The sequence below is a fragment of the Arvicola amphibius genome, chromosome 4 (genome assembly GCF_903992535.2).
Source record: "Arvicola amphibius chromosome 4, mArvAmp1.2, whole genome shotgun sequence".
Classification (NCBI taxonomy): domain Eukaryota; kingdom Metazoa; phylum Chordata; class Mammalia; order Rodentia; family Cricetidae; genus Arvicola; species Arvicola amphibius.
This window is the reverse complement of record NC_052050.1, coordinates 87,353,051-87,370,238: the sequence shown is the minus strand read 5'-3', so window position 1 is coordinate 87,370,238 and position 17,188 is coordinate 87,353,051. Positions and strand designations below refer to the sequence as shown.

The 17,188-nt window shown below is 41.3% G+C and overlaps 1 protein-coding gene across 1 annotated transcript in view; it reads left to right on the top strand.

Annotated features, from left to right (window-relative positions):
• The first annotated feature begins 1,282 nt into the window (after positions 1–1,282).
• Positions 1,283–17,188, top strand: part of Ubtd2 (ubiquitin domain containing 2) — a 60,229-nt gene continuing 44,323 nt past the window's right edge. Inside the window, exon 1 of the mRNA XM_038326531.2 lies at positions 1,283–1,451. Coding sequence (XP_038182459.1) covers positions 1,382–1,451 — 70 coding nt within the window. The 5' untranslated portion in view covers positions 1,283–1,381. The remainder of the gene's footprint in view (positions 1,452–17,188) is intronic.

Genomic DNA, 17,188 nt, shown 5'->3' with positions numbered 1-17,188 from the left:
AAAGCTGCTGATTGGCATTGCCAAACCTTTGCAAAAAAGATTGAACCAATTTACACTCCCACCAGCAGTGCACGAGAATATATTTAAATGCAAATCCCAAGAAGCAGAATGTTTCTTTCTTAGGTATTTCTCTTAAAAAAATTTTTTTTAATGCTAAGCAAAAGCTGACCCAGGGTTTTATAAAAGGAAAGTCTGGCATAAAAGTGGAGCATAGTTAAAACAGCTTAGGCCAAAAAAAAAAAAAAAAAAAAAAAAAGCTTTAAAGAGCCAAGCAGGCCGATAAAAATGTTAAGGCGCCACAGCAAGAAGCACAACTCCAAAGGGGCCATTAACAGTTTGGCTTAGGTTGGGATGGTAACCGCCAAGAATCTTGGGCGTGGTCGATGTACCAAATTCTAGTTAATAAAAAGCAGAATATTAATACTTCACTTTGTTCTAAAAGACGACTTAGGATGTCTAACGTCAGGATCTAGAGAAGTAGTATTGTCTGTAAAATGAAGCTTGTGGGAACGACACACATCAGTGCCCATTCGCTCCGGGCACGGGACAGCAGGCCTGCGAAAATCTCAGAACATCTCTACCAAGCGGGTACCGTGATGGCAGGGGCTGCGGACCGGGAGGCAAGGGAAGCCCACGCTCGGTGGCCAGCCCGCTGCGTCCACAAATTCAAGGAGAGTAGCAGGGACTTGCTGTCAGGCCGACCCCTTTAATCACACCCCAGTCCGTCCACAACTCAAGTCTCGCACGACTCCTTCTCTATACCCTCTCCCACCCGCCGCACCAAAAGGAGCCCCACCTCTGCGCGGGCCACTTTGTCCTCACTTGGGTTCCTCCCCTTCTTTCCGGCCCTCCTCCACGCGCCCCCTACCATCCCGACCTCGGGTACTCGGCTCCACTCGGCTCCGCTCGGAACGCCCCGCCCCCGCGGCGCCTGTAGCCAATCAGAGAGTGGTCACGCCCCTCGCGGCCGTTCTAGGCGGGCCGGCCGAGCGCAGGCCGAGCCGGGCTGAGGGCGGCGCCGCGGGCGGGGGTGATGGGGCCTGGCTGCCGGGCGGCGGCGGCGGGGTTCGCCTAGATTCGTGGGCGCGGGGAGGCGAGAGGCGAGTGGGTGCTGCGGCCCACCCGGGATGGGCCAAGCCCGGCCTGGCGGGGCCGAGCGGGAGCCGAAGGCGGCACGCGGGCCGGGCCTGCGGACCGGGCGGCCCGGGGGCTGAGGTAGTAGAGGTGGGCGCGGAGGAAGGGGCCGGGCAAGGCGGTGGGAGGAGCGGCGAGGGGGCGGAGGCTGGGCGGTGAGAAAGCGGCGCCTGGCCCGAGGCGGCGGCGCCGGAGCAGGCTGAGGCGGCGGCCGGGACGAGCGCCCTGAGGTGGCGGCCGCGGCCCCATGGGCGGGTGCGTGGGCGCCCAACACGACTCCTCGGGCAGCCTCAACGAGAACTCGGACGGCACTGGAGGTAGGTGGCGCCAGGGGGCAGCCGCGGCCCCCCATTGTTCGCGGCGGCGGCCACCTGTCCCGACCCCGCGCCCCTTTGTGGTTCGTGCTCCGCGTCGGCCCCGCCACGCGCTCCGGGCCCCACGCGGGACCGCGGGCCTAGGCCCGGCTAGGGGCACTCCAGCCCGGAGAAATACTCGGCGGTAGGATGGCGGCTCTCGGGGCCGGGGAGGGGCGGCCGCCCCGAGTGCCCCCCGACGGGCCCCGCCGCACCCCCGGCCCTTCCCGCGTCGGCAGAGTTGGCCGGGCTCAGCTTTCCCGGGTTTCAGATGACAGCTGCCCCGGTTGGTTCCAGTTTCTGGAGCTGGGCTGGGGAAGTCTCAAGTGGCCATGGGCAGTGTTTTAAGGAGGAGGGGGAGACGATCGGCCCGAGGAAAACGTGGCTTGTTGCGGCTGCCAGGGGCGTTAGCCCAGTGTGCCGTCGGGGCGCACTAGTCAAATTCCGATGTGTCTTACGTAAAAGGGAAACGTGCAGGATAAAAGTACCCCAGCATAAGATTAGTGCTTTGAGTAAAAGTTTTCCTGCGCGGATCGCGCTTCTCGGTTACAGTAACCATGATGAGAAGTCTCTTGGACTTAGTAGTTGTAGAGGGGTAGAACAGTAAGATTAATTCTACTTTTAAGTGACCTTAAAAGTGCCGAGCCCATTCAGAATGTGTAGAAGTTAGAACGCTGAAGAAAAGAGCCACCGGAGATGCCAAAGTGAACTTGATTTGATACGGACCTGATAACTGGGTGCCTTCAAGTCGGGTGCTTATTTTTAAGTTACTGAGTTGCTTGGGAATAGGCGGGGTCACACCTTTCCACACCTTAGGACCAGGTGGCCTGCCCTGTCGCTTAAGCTTTGCCCTTGAATCCTGTGCACCCATCTTTGTCGTAGACATTTCCTGGTTTACTTGATGTTTAGCTATGCCACTTTACTAAAATCTCTTCGTGTTCCTTGTCACTAAATGTTGGACAAATAATTTGAGAATTCAGTTTTCGTCTTGAAAAAGTCCATGGACTGCTCCTTTGTAGCGAATTTCATGTCAGAGCCTATTTACTTGGTGAGGTCCTCTGTGACAACAAAGCCAAAGTATATAAAGGGAGTGATTAAAAACACTGGGTAAAGGGCAGATTGGTGGTCAGATGGTGCTAGTTAAGTATGCTACAACTTACTAGCATTCAGTTTAATTAACTTTCACATATGTTACAATTATAATATTTCTCTTTTCTGTACTCAGATTGAACCAGTTTAGCCCATTTGGCAGTGCAATTTAGGATCCACTCACATTACTAGCATGGGCTTTTAGAAGCATGCAATCCTAGCTTTAGATAATTAGTACCAGAGGCATCCAATTAGATAGCTATAGTATCAGTTTCTTTCAGGACTTAAGTTTTCTGGACCATAAACTGCTATGGTTTTGTACAGAAAAGTTTTTAAAAGGGGAGTACCTTCTTTTTTCTTTGGGGAGAGGGCATGGGATAGCTTTGATGTAGCTGGAAGAAGAAGAGTCTGTCTGGGACAAAAGAATTCTTCTGGAATTTAATTTTGGAATTTAATTTTGGAAGTCTTTATTCTCCATTCCTGTCATTAGAGGTGAGAGCTCACTGTGGAGCCAGAAACTTGGGAGGCTGGAGGCTCTTAAGTTCGGTCCAGGCCAGTCTGGACTACATAGCAAAACCTTGTCTCCAAAAACAACAAAAATTTCATGTGGTGTGTGTTGCAGGGTTACATGTTAGCAGTTCTTTTTTGTTGTTTGTTTGAAAGGGAATGACTCTCCTAAGGGTGTTGGCAAAGATCCTTAGCTTTTCAAACACTAGTAGTTTTAATCTGAATGTACTGAGTTACAACATTTTCGTCAACCTGAAGTATATAATGCAGCCTTCAGATATGTTTCATGGCAGTTTATGTTCACAGTGCTATGTGAGCATCACCATTGTGGAATGACAGCTGGTTTGTAATAAATATGATTTTAAATATTTGGATATTGTACTTTCCTTTTTCTTCTGGATCCAGTTTTTTTAATATAGATATTAATTTAGTTTTTGGTTTTTGAGGTAGGATTTCTCTGTAGCCCTGACTGTCCTGGAACTAACTCTGTAAACTAGTTTGGCCTTGAACTTAGATCACCCTGCCTCTGCCTCAGAAGTGCTCCTGCGCCACCACCACCTAGCTGAATCCAAATATTTTTACTATGAGTATATAAATATCAGAAAAACTTACTAGGTAGGTTACTTCTGTGAAGAAATTTGGAGAAGTCTTAAAAAACATTATAAAACTAAGGAGATGGCTTAATTCACATACTAATGTTTGTATTATTGTTTGACTATTGATATTATTTATAGTTCTTTTTCTGGGCTACTTTGTCTAGAATTCAGGCTTGAGATTTAAGCTACTCATGGCTTTTAAAAAATGCTTTATTTTAAACAAGACTTCTACTATGGATTCAAGATTATTTAATAGCTTTCATTCTCCTTTAGTCTGCTATTGTTGGGACTTTCTTTTTTAATGGCATATTCTCTATGATTCTCTGCTTTTTTATGATGACATTGTGAAGCTGGACTTGATACTTAGGACCTGTAGACAAGGGTGTGTGTGTGTTTTTTGGTTTTTCTCTGTAGTTTTGGATCCTGTCCTGGAACTAGCTCTCGTAGACCAGGCTGGCCTCGAACTCACAGAAATCCACCTGCCTCTACCTTCTGAGTGCTGGGATTAAAGACATTCACCACCACTGCCCGGCTGTGTGTGTGTATGTTTGTGTGTATGTGTGTTGCACACATACATGGTGGACATCAAGACTTCTGGTTCTCTCCTTCCACCATGTTGGTCCTAGGGATAGAACTCAGAATCTTTATTCTGCCCCTTTGTGATTTTTTAAAGTAAGTATTTATGGAGACCATCAATGCAATTAATTTGAAGACAGCAAGTGTGCTTGTTTTTTTAGTTCATCTCTTTAGTGAGCTCTTCAGTGATATGCAAAGAGAACTGATCGTCGTGTCTGCAGATTCCTAGGGTCACAAGAAGCCAGCCAAATGCTGGACACGTGTTGTTTTAATCATTACTTCAGAATGTCTAAGCATCATCAAGGAGTTCTTTCAGACACCCATTTATAGCAGCCTTACAGACACCTACTCAATGAGTAACAAAGACTTTGGTATAATAAAATCTACCATTTATCTGGTGTTTATTATGTAATAAGTCCTGTGCTAAGGGATTAATAGATGCATTGAGTCCACAATTCTTTGAGTTGGATGTCAGTCAACTCTATATTGAAGGTGAAGATTGAAGCCCAAAGAAACTAAATAATGTCCTTGACGTCATATAACTTATAAAAGCAGTGAGACCAAAGCTACAGAGAAACCCTGTCTCGAAAAACCAAAAAAAAAAAAAAAAGCAGTGAGAATTTTTTATTCATGGCTAAAATTAAAGAGCCTCCATTCCTCTTTTTTTGTTTTATTTAAGATAATTACCATATAGTATAGCACAAAAGAGGTGTTATTGACCATTCATTCATTCATTCATTTAGGTTTTTCAAGATAAGGTCTCTCTGTGTAGCCCTGGCTATCCAGGAACTCACTCTGTAGACCAGGCTGTGTTCAGACTCAGAGATCCTCCTGCCTCTGCCTCCTGAGTACTGGGAATAAAGGCATGTGCCATCACACTTGGCATTTTGAGTGCAGTTTGCATTGTTATATAGCTTTTATCACTATCCACATCTACATTTTTTTCTTAAGGTAGTATGTCCCTCTTTTTTCAATTTCTGATAATGATTAACAATGTAAACATTGTACAGTGAAGCACAATTAATAAAAACTCAGACAGAAATGGGGGTTCAACCTGAAGACCAGAAAAGCAAAGCAGCCAGCCACTGGCTCTTACCTCGACCTCAGTCCGAAAAATGGTAATTTTTCCTCCAGGAAACCTCAGGATCAGACTGAGACTGAGAGCTGTCTCCTCCTCTAATCCTCTCTAATTCTGGGATTAAGAGCATGTACCACTACCACCTGATTTCTATGGCAAACTAGTGTGGCTACTGGGATTAAAGGTGTGTGTCACCACAGCCTGGTCTGTAAGGCTGCCCAGTGTGGCTGTTTTACTTTTCTGATCTTCAGAAAGCTTTATTTATTAAAATACAAATGAAATGCCACTGCAGTGTACATTATTTTTGTGGCCTTACCTGTTTGGGATGTTTCATATAAATGGAATCTCATAATATTCTTTCCTTTGTGGTTTATTTCACTTAGCATTCTCTTTCCTGGGTTCATCTTGTGTCAGGTGTGTGTGTGTGTGTGTGTGTGTGTGTGTGTGTGAATATATAATTTTTAATAATTGAATAATATATGTATATATGTACGCATTTACCCAGCCATTTATTGGTTTGTATTTTAGTTTCTACATTTTGATGCAAACAATGCATTTGTGAACTTAAATTGCATAAATATCTATTTTTATTTCCTTTTTAAAGAAGTGGAGCTATTGGGGGATTATGACAATTCTATTTATCTTTTTGAGGACCTGCCAGACCTTTTTATGGAGGCCATACTATTTTTCATTCCTACTTGGAATCTTTCTGCAATTTTTCTCCCTCTTCATCAGCACTTTTTATTTTCCATTTTTTTAAAAAAAGAACACAAATCTTGAATTTGTGAAGTGCTATGTCCTTGAGGTGTAGCTTATATTCCCTGATTTCTCTTATTTAGTATCTTTTTATGTACTTGATGACCATTTGCATATTTTGGGGGGGATATGTCTATTCAAGTCCTTTGCCTCTGTGATGCTGGGATATTTATGTAAGATACATCTGTGCAAATATTTTTCCCATTCAGTAGCTAAATTTTTTCATTTGCTGAATAGTGTCTTTTTTCTACAAATATCTGTAATTTTAATAAAGTCTGATTTATTCTTTCATTGCCAATGCTTCTACTTTGAGTTTTAAATATACATCTGTCCCATGATTGTGTGAAATAAATACATAGGTCTGTATGCAGTAATTCATTAGTCCATCAAGGAACATTTACCTTTCTTGTTTGTTGGGTTTTTGTTTTGTTTTGTTTTTTTGAGAAAGGGTTTCTCTGTAGCTTTGGAGCCTGTCCTGAAACTCGCTCTTGTAGACCAGGCTGGTATTGAACTCAGAGATCTGCCTGCCTCTGCCTCCCAAGTGCTGGGATTAAAGGCTTGCACTACCACTGCCCGGCAAACATTTACCTTCTTAGTTAGGAGTAGAAAACCCTCTCAGGCTTACTCCCTTTGATCTGGAAGACTATTAGTAGTGCAGTTCTTTGAGTAACTCACTTCAGCTATTTTCCTCTCAGTGCACTATTGTCTTGCTCATGCTGAGTAAGCTCTATCACTGAACTAGTCTCCAGCACTGGCTGTTTTGAGACAGGGTTTGTTTTTGTAGCCCAGGCTGACCTTGAACTGAAGAGCCTCCTGCACAACCTGAATGTCTGGACTAGAAGCGTAAGTCATCCTCTCCTGGCTTCACTTCAGCTTCTTTAAAAAATACTATTTTTCCTTGCTATGTTTGAGTGTTTTGCCTGCATATATATATATATATATATATATATATATATATATATATATATATATGCATTGCATGTGTGCCTGGTTCTGGTGAAGGCCAGAAAGGGCCTAAATTATCACTGGAACTTGAGTTAATAGACAGATATAAGCCGCCATGTAGCTTAAGTACTGAGCCATCTTTACAGTTCCACTTCAGCTTCTTGATCAAGAGATGAGATGATGGTTATGTTTTCTGGCATCAACAAAAGCATTGGTTCAAAAAGGAATCATGATCTTTTTCTTGAATATTTCAAAAGCCCTTTTTAGGAAAGTACAATATACAGACATGAAACAACTGTGATGTAATGTAGTCAGATATTGTAACTGTCCAGTGACCGCAAGTGGTGAGGGAATGGCAGGGAAACAGAGTGATCTCCGCAGCATGGGGGTGAGAAGAGAAGCTGTTTAAGTGGTCAGAAGTTAGGTGTGGTAGCACACACCTATAATCCCAGTACTTGGGGAGTGGATGGGAAATGATGGCGAGACTGAAACAGTAGTGTGTAGGGGGCTTCTCTGGACTCCTGGGAAGGGCTCACTGTCATCTGACTACTGTGTAGTTACCATTAAGTATTAACTGAACCACTTACTGAGATCACAGCAAGGAAGTCTGCCCGGGGAAGAATTTATGTTCTAATACTTTGTTGCTCAAAAAGTTTGATCTCTGGACCAACAGCATTGGCATTACCTGAGAACATGTTAGACATAGAGTGGAGCATGCTCACATTCCAGGCTACTGGAAAGACTGAGGCAAGATTGCAAGTTGGGGCCAACTTGGACAATTTAGCAAAATTATACCGAAGTCAGGCTCAGGTCTTTATTTTTTGTTTATTTATTGATTTGGGTTTTGGGGTTTTTTTTTGTTTTGTTTTGTTTTGTTTTTTTCCTGAGACAGGGTTTCTCTGTAGCTTTGGAGCCTGTCCTGGAACTAGCTCTTGTAGAGCAGGATGGACTCAAACTCACAGAGATCCGCCTGCCTCTGCCTCCCCAGTGTTGGAATTAAAAGCGTGTGCCACCACCACCCAGCTATTTTTTAATTTATTTTAGGTTATGAAAGGGATTAAATGGAAGGGCTACCAAACATCCTACCACTGAGCCACCCCAGCCCAACTGGTTTTCTAGTCTACTTTTGAATTTAGGAACCTATTAACAGGAGTTCTGATCCACTGGGAATGATAGGTGTGTGTGTTCCTCACTTCGACTGTGTCTATGCTTGCTTTTTTCTTTTGGATGGATCTTTATGGAGGGACTTTTAGTTGAATCTTGGTTTTCCTGCTGTAAGTACAAAGCTCTCATAGCTTGTTCTGGAAGCACTTTACTCATGTAGTAGTTAATGAGAATGATTATTGAGTACTAATCACTAGTAATAAACTTCTGCATTACAGATTAATGAATTAGCTATCTCTTTTGGCTTTAGGCAGTGTGAATTCTTGAAGAGTTGGGTTGATTTAGGTTAAGGAAAATATAGTCAAATTAGTTAGACATGATCAGTTTAGTGATTCATTTTTTGTTTTTTTCTTACCACAGACCATCTGTGTGGTTTGATCTTCATTTGATGATCAAACACCCAATCCTTTGCTGTCGCCTCACTATTCTTGCATGTTTCTGCTTATTGGGCAGTACTACCACCAAGTCCTTAAGATTGACTGATAGTTCACAGACCATAGGTTGACAATTTCTAATGCAGTTGTGCTTAAAAGGTGCATAGATGTTGGCCAAGAGCAGTCAGCATGTGTTATTCTTACATTAGCTACTTGACAAGAATTATGTTATTCATCTATGTGTCTGTCTGTCTGTCTATTTATATATCTATTATTGTGTGGGGGGTGATGTGGAGGTCAGAGGACAACTTCATAGAGTCAGCTTTCTCTGTATTTATGTGGGTTCTATGAAATGAACTCAGGTTGTTTAGACTTGTCAAGTGGTAAACAGCCTTTCCCACTGAGCTAATCTTGCTGGCCCCAAGGTTTTGTTTTGTTTTGTTTTGTTTTTTAAATATATTGACATTAAGCAGAGAGAGGCTAATGTTGAATTTGCATTCGTGTTGTAATACAAAATACCATATTTTTGCATGTGTACAATTTTTAAAAAAATTATATCATAGCTCTCATATCAGTTACTTTTGCATTGCTGTGACATAACTTTGGGGAGGTAGGATTCATTTTGACGGTTGGCTGTTCTGTTACTTTGGATATGAGGTGAGAGTGAACAGCTTTTCTAATGAGATGGTGTAAAGGAAGCTGTTTGCTTCATGGCAGACAGGAAGCAGAGAGGGGAATGGGAAGAAGTGACCTATTGCCACATGCCTCTTAGCCCCATCTCCTGAAGTTTCCACCGCCTCTCAAAATAGGAACACCAGCTGGGACCAAGCATTTATCATAAACCTATAGGGGCATTTCATATTCAAGCCATAAGAGCTGCTTTCAGAAATGGAATTTCTGTTAAGTTAGACATACAAGGAAACCAAAGTATTTAACTGTATGAGCCAGACTTGAGTGTGGAATCTTATTATAAACACTTCCTCACGACTTGGTCCAGGGATATTTTTGTTTTGTGGTGCTGGAGATTCATGACAGGGCCTTGTGCATATGAGGTAAGCATTTTCCAGCTGAAATATAGCTCCAACCTGTGAATGAATGCTAATGGAATGATTTGGGCCTTTTCTGATTGAGTGCTTACCATCCCAGACAAATGGATAGATGACTGACTTTGTGTTTATTGTAAACTGAACGTGAGATCTGCCTTGGCACACTGCTTTGATTGGCTCACAATAGCACCCATACTTATAGGTTATATCTAGTTTATTTAGTTGTGAGTATGTCCTTCACTTAGGGTAGATACTTTATTTCCTAGGAGAGTTACTATGCTTCTTTCAGAATCTCCTGTTTTAGCAAAGACATTGTACACTGCTCAGACTGATAACTAACTCTACTGGCATGTGTCACCACCATTCCTGACTTTTCCTGAAAGTTTTAAGTAAAATAGCAGGCCTCCATTATTCTGACTCTGTGTACATGAAACTATCTGTGTAACCATCTCAGTAATAATCAAGTAGTTTGTGGCTACTGGAGGAGGCATTCATTTAAATGATTAAGGTTTTTAAAATCTCCACAGCAATGAAAACAGTATTAGGAAAGTGCAAAGAATATCAGGAAGCAGGGTCAGAAGGCTTCAAAACAGAGGTGGTATAAGAAGTTGTTATTTTAATGCCAGATGTGATGGAACATACCTTTGATCCTAGCATTCATGAGGTAAAGGCCAGGAATTTGAGACCAACCAGGGTTACATAGTGAGACCCTGTCTTTAAAAAAAAAAAAAAAAAAGAAAAAAAGAAAGTTGGTTTTTAAAGGGGTTTCCATGAGGAAATGGCAGAATGATATTATATTCTCTATGCAGAGGAGACTGATCTAAGGAAAGAATAAGGCATTTTAGGAGAGTTCAGCGCTTGCAAGGGGAGAAATAAATACCTCTTATTTTTTGAAACTCTGTTGCTAAATTTACTGTTAGCTGGTTTGACTAGACTAACTGGCCAGCAAGCCCAAGGGATCCTCCTGTCTCCACCTGCCCAAGGCTGGGATTTTAGAAGTGTGCAGCTTATCTGCTTTTGTGAGTCCAATTCAGGACTTCATGCTTGAACTTTATGTGTTTACTGACTGAGCCATGTCTCCAGTCAAATTTTTATAAAAGACAGTATCTATTTCAACAAATACTTCCTGTTTACAACCTAGATTAAACAAATTATGAATTGTATTTCTTTGGGGAGTATAGGGGTCTTGTTGCCCAGCCTGGTTGTGACTTGATGTGTCATTGAGGATAACCTTGAACTTCTAACACTCCTGTCTCTCTTTTCTGACTGTTGGTGTACCACAACGTTTCATACAGTACTGGGTTTTCAAACCCAGGGCTATGAGCATGCTAGGCAAGCACTACCAACTGAACTACATCCTCATCTCTTTGTATTTCTTTTGTATGGCTTGCATTTTTCCCCTTTTCATTTAAGTGTATGAAAGTAAGCAAGACATGGCACTCCCAACATGCACCTCTGAACAATAAAGTTTCTGCCATGGTACACACCTAAAACTTGGAACTATTTATTTTTGTGTTTTCCAAGATCTAGTCCATAATTAGACTCTCCAGTTTCTCTCCAAATACTTACATATAATTTTTGATTCTCAGTGTTTGATCTGCCTACCTCTGCCTTCTGAGTGCTAGGATTAAAGGTGTGCACCACTATGTCTGGCAGCATTATCTTTTTTAGTCTTACAGATGGGCCACAGTCTGGAATTGTCTGTGACCCTGGTTTTCATTTTCTTGTGCTCTAGGCTCTGTAATTTTCCTTAATGTAGAAATTAGGTAGATCTGATTTTGATAGAGGATTATTAACCTTTTTTGGGGGGGGGGTTTCAAGACAGGGTTTCTGTGGCTTTGGAGCCTGTCCTGGAACTAGCTCTTGTAGACCAGGCTGGCCTTGAACTCACAGAGATCCACCTACTTCTGCCTCCCAAGTGCTGGGATTAAAGGCCTGTGCCACCACCACCTGGGTTTTTAATATTGTTAATGATTAATAAAATCTTGAAATTAGGTAGATCTAATTTTAACAGAAGATTATAATATACTCAGGCTATAGTGGATTCACATTCTTCCCATTTTATCTGTTGTCTTCAGCATTAGGTAAAAAGAAATGATTTAGTTTCATATAAAGTTTAGATCACCCTCATTATGAGATGTATTCAACAGTTGAAATATATGTGGCAGACCATATAGCATCTTGTTTTCCCTGAGCACTGTTTGTTTTCTTGCAGTGTTGGTGCGAGCATAGACTGAGCAGGTGCCTCCGAGCTTTTGGTGGCATTTGATGGAACTTAGATGCTCAAGTGCTGTGTTAGTGTGCTCCCTTGTACAGCCTTACATGTGTGGGTAATTATGTACCACGTTATGATAAGTCATTATAATCAGGAGCATGTTCGCAAAGTTCCCTAAGTTTCACATGTAGAGGTAAAAGAAGCCTTCACTCCAGCTACCCACCTCATGGTGGCTTTTTGTTTGAAGTTCGACTTTGTGGAACTTTGTACTGCAGCCCTGGAGAGTCAGAGGCAGGCAGATCTCTGAGTTCCATAGAGCCGGGTCTACATAGAAAGACCTTGTCTCAAAAAAAGGAAGGAAGGAAGGAAGGAAGGAAGGAAGGAAGGAAGGAAGGAAAAAAAGAACAGTCTTTCAGGCCATGTTGAGGAGCTCTTGCGAGGCTTTTGTTGTTGTTGCCGTTCCCTTGAATTCTTTGGAGTCAGTTTTAAAAAATCAGAACAAGATCTTGGAAAAAAATTTCACATAATTTCAGTTTTTCTTTATTCTGAGGTTGGTATATATAATTAATAAGTTGGATGTTTTATTATATGTTCAGAGTCTCTTAGAATGACTGAATAGTAGTAGGTTAGTTAAGTTTACTCAATTTAGAGAAACATGCTACCATATTTATTTCGATTCTAAGAAGACTGATACTGAGCAAACAAAGGAAAGACTAACACATTAAAATTAGCCATGAGTGGCTATACCATTAAACAGTCTTCTTACAGATTCTGGAAGCTTCTTTACTCCTTTTTCACCCCTGCCCTCAGTTCACTTTCCCCAGGACTTTTGTGAGCAGATAAGGAACAAGCTTTCAGACCTTCTTTTTCTTCCAGAGCAACTTTGGCTTCGTAATGTATTTCGTAAAGTGCAGTTACTTCATTATTCATGGTGTGAACTGGAATGCAACTTGACACTAGGAGACTTATTCTCTCTACCTCTTCCCTGGCTTCGCTCTTCTCAGATGTAAAGTTTTCTAGTTCTTTGCCTATTGAGGAAAATGCTTGTACTACATTTGCCCTCAGAAAGTTCAGACAACTTGTACTTCATGGAAAGGTCCTCATGGATTAGAGGCCTATGACATATTTGTCTGTAGCATAGAGGGGAGGACCAGAGCTAGAAATGTAGCTCAGCGGTAGAGTGCTTACTTAGTATGCTTAAGACCCTGGGTTTAATTCTTAGCACTGAGGACAGAATCAGATGCAATTCCAGAGGTTTTATGGCTGCCATGTTTGCTAAAACCCAGCCATGACTTTTTTTTTTTAAGGGATAATAACTTTATTCCTATATACCTTCTTTTTCAGTTATGTGCACAGTGAACAGATATGTTTATTATTCTTTGCTAAACTTAGCATTTTAACATTATTAAAAATATGAGCATGTAACTCAGAATTGCAGTTTGTTTTTTTTCTCATTTTTTTTATTAAAAATTTCCATCTCCTCCCCTCCTCCTCCCCCTTTCCCTCCCCTCCCTTCCACCCATACCCCCACTCCGCCCCTCTCCAAGACAAAGAGCCATCAGGGTTCCCTTCACTATGTTAAGTCCAAGGTCCTCCCAGCTCCCCCTAAGTCCAGGAAGGTGAGCAACCAAACTGACAAGGCTCACAGTGAGCCCATCCATGCTGTAGAGTTCATCAGCCATGACTTCTGAAGGGTGGGTAAGACTTCAGTGAAACAAAGAAATGTCAGAGGTATGTAGTTGAGATCTCCACCTTCTAACAAGTAAGGAATGGCTTTTTCTTCTCAAGACATTTGTCATTTTGCTTGGAATAGAAATGATGTGGTGCCTTGATTCCCATTCATTTTAGGGTTTTTTTTTGTTTTGTGTTTTGTTTTTGTTGTTGTTTTGAAGCAGGCTACTCACTACGTAGCCTTTGTTGTCTTGGAACTCACTGTATATCAGACTGGTCCCAAACTCATAAAGATCACCTGCTTCTACCTCAAGAGTGCTGAAACTAAAGGGGTGCACACCTGTTTTGGTGTTCCTTTTTTGAGGGTGGGGGTTTGAGACAGGGTCTCACTATATAGCCTTAGTTGGCCTAGAACTCAGATCTGCCTGCCTATGCCACTGACCACACCCAACCCATTGTCCTTATTACATTTATTTCACTGGGCAGGTATAATACTAGCATTCAGAAGGCAGAGGAGAGAAAGATTAAAATTTAAGGCTGACCTGGTTTATATAGTTCACTTTAGGTCAGCTATAACAACATAGCAAGACTGCCTCAAAGCAACAAAAAGCATGTCTCTATGATATATTTTATTTTTTTAATTACATTTTTTGTGTTGTGTAGGAGTGTGTGCATGTGTGTTTTTGTGTTTGCATTTGTATATCTGTGTATGTGTACGAAGATCAGAGAATAGCTTGGTAGAATCCATTCTCTCCTACCATGTGAATCCTGGGCATTGAACTCAGGTCAACTTGGCAACAAGTGTCTTTACCCATTGAGCCTTTTTGCTGTCCTCCCCAAATATATTTTAATTGATTTTTAAAAATACTTATTTCAGGGATATAGTTTAGGGATATAAAGTCCTTACCTAACATGCACAGAGCCCGGTGTAATAGATGTAATAAGGACAGTGCACAAAACTGGGTTTGGTGACGCTGCCTGTAATCCCAGTACTCAGGAGGTGAAAACAAGAGGAGACAGAAGTTGAAGATCATCCTAAGCTATATATTGAGTTTGAGCAGCCTGAGCTACATGAGACCTTGTCTCAAAAAATACATACTCATTTTCCCCAAGAATCCTAGAATCTCTATACGGTTAGCACTTTGCCCTATTTATTGTTTCCCTCATTTCTTTAGGCTCTAGAATAGCTGTATTGAATATATAGGTAATGTAACAGGTGGACAGTTGTGACTTTATTATTTGGGAAAGGAAAAGCCTTCTACTTGGCTTTATTTCATTTGGGTTTTGAAATTATTTTCCTAATTGGCTCTTGAGTTCTTTAGATACCCTCCTCACAGTAATTAAGTCTGGGATAAGTTTGCCCATTTGATGAAGGAAGCAGTGATCGAATTTGCTTAAAGTCTCTCTACTTATTTTATGTTCTGTCTTATATTATCCCGTCTCCTTAGTAAACCTAATGATGATTTGACTTGCTTTAGCTATGATTAGAAAATTAATTGTACTTGTAGCCCACATAGTTCAATGGAGAGGTGGACTCTAGTTAGCTGCCTTTCAGCCAACTCGGTGCTTATGTTAAATGGAGTAGAAATTCAGGCTTCTTATGTACCCTATGCTGAGTATTGTGTAAATAACAATTATGAAAGCACTGCTCAGTAATTCTGAGGCTGAGGATATACCTTAGGTGGTAGAGTGCTCAGTTACCTTGCACAAAGCTCTGGGTTTGATTCCCAAAACCTGACCACTGCATAAAATTGGGTGTGGTAGCACATAATGATAATCTCAGCACTGAGGAGATAGGCAGGAGGCCCAGAAGTTCAAAGTCATCCTCGGTTACATCAGGAGTTGGAGGCCAGCCCAGGATACATGAGACTATTTTTAAGAATAGTTCTCTGAATTTTTATATATTCTTCCATATATTACATATTCACAGACATTTTATGAATACTGGAGATGGGTAGAATCAGGGTAAGTTCTCTTTTGGGAATGGTCTTTTGACATTCTTTACTAAAAAGTCATTTAACTTAGGGAACAGAGCTGGGTTTTTTTTCCCCATTACTTAGTTTATTGATGCAGTGCTGGGAATTCAGCTGTGGCCTCATGTGTGCTTGTCAACTGCTTTACAATGAGCTACATCCCTGACTTCACTTATTTATTTATTTAGGGTTTTTTGAGGTAGGATCTTGTTTGTAGTTCAGGATTGCCAAAGTTTGTGTGTCCAGCCTTCTAACCCCTCAGTGCAAGGATGGGGGCACGTAAAATCAAGCTTGGCCAGCCCTTTTCATTTTAAGTCACATTCTTTCATGTAAGTAGAGAATTGTTTTAAGGGGAAATGTATACAAATAAGACTATATAATATAACTTAGGATTCATAACACTCTAACATACTGTATGATACTTAGTAATATATGTCACAACTTTTGTACTGTTCTTACTTTAAATCTCCTATCTTGCCTATGATTTGCCCAGCAGATACATTGCGTTCACCCATAACACACTTAATGATTTATAAGTAGTAGATACCTGATATTTACTAAGTGAGTGGTTCTTACTGAAGTTATTATTAATACATGCCTTTTTATTGCTTTCTAATATAATTAACAAATATGTGAGATGTGCATTTTGATTTTTCATGTGCAGTCTCTTTTTTTTTTTTACTTTGCCTCTAAGAAAGGTTGATTTCTGTTGCCATCTTATAGGGGAGGAAACTAAGGCATGGAGAAGTTTTGATCTGAAAAAGGAATAATAACATGAATATCTCACATTACCATATAAAAGTACCTCGAGCTGCCTGACCTAGCCCCTGGAGCCCCATGTAGTCCAGTTATAAGTTCTGCTTTTTTTTTTTTTTTGTCTAAGTGTTCTTCCTATATATGGTGGAAATTGGGTTGTCTTTGTTGCTTACAGCAGAAGTATGAGCTTTTTCCTTTGTCACAGTTTACAGTTGAATTGAAGTTAATAAGATATAGATTTTAATGACTCTTCTGCTTACTGTCAGTAGTGGACAGTTGTCTTTAATCTTAAAAACTATTTTTTAAAAAATATTTATTCATTTATTTATTATGTATACAATATTCTGACTACATGTGTGCCTGTAGGCCAGAAGAGGGCACCAGACCTCATTACAGATGGTTGTGAGCCACCATGTGGTTGCTGGGAATTGAACTCAGGACCTTTGGAAGGGCAGGCAATGTTCTTAACCACTGAGCCATTTCTCCAGCCCCCAAAAAACTATTTTCATAAGGTAGAAACTTTGAACTGGGACTGGTGAAATGGCTCAGCAGGTAAAGGCACTTTCTGCCAAACTTATGACTTGTGTTTGGTCTCTGAGACCCACGTGGTAGAAGGAGAGAACTGACTCCCTCAAGTTGTCCCATGAACTTCACATACAACTTGTAGCATGCCCCTCTCTTTTAAAAAAATAATTTAATTAATACAATTTTTAAAATAAAATTTGAACTGAGCAGGTATAGTGGTGCATGACTATAATCACAGTGCTTGAGTGTGGCAGGAGCAGGAGTTTGAGGCCAGCTTTATTACCTAGTTGGAGGCTCGCCTGGGCTACATGAGACTCCATTAAAAAATTAATTTTGAACTGAGATCCAAAGTATATAACTGGATCACATAGAAAGCAGTTCTAATCTTCATCTGCTTTATTCAAGTATTTTTCCTACCATGTCTGCCTTC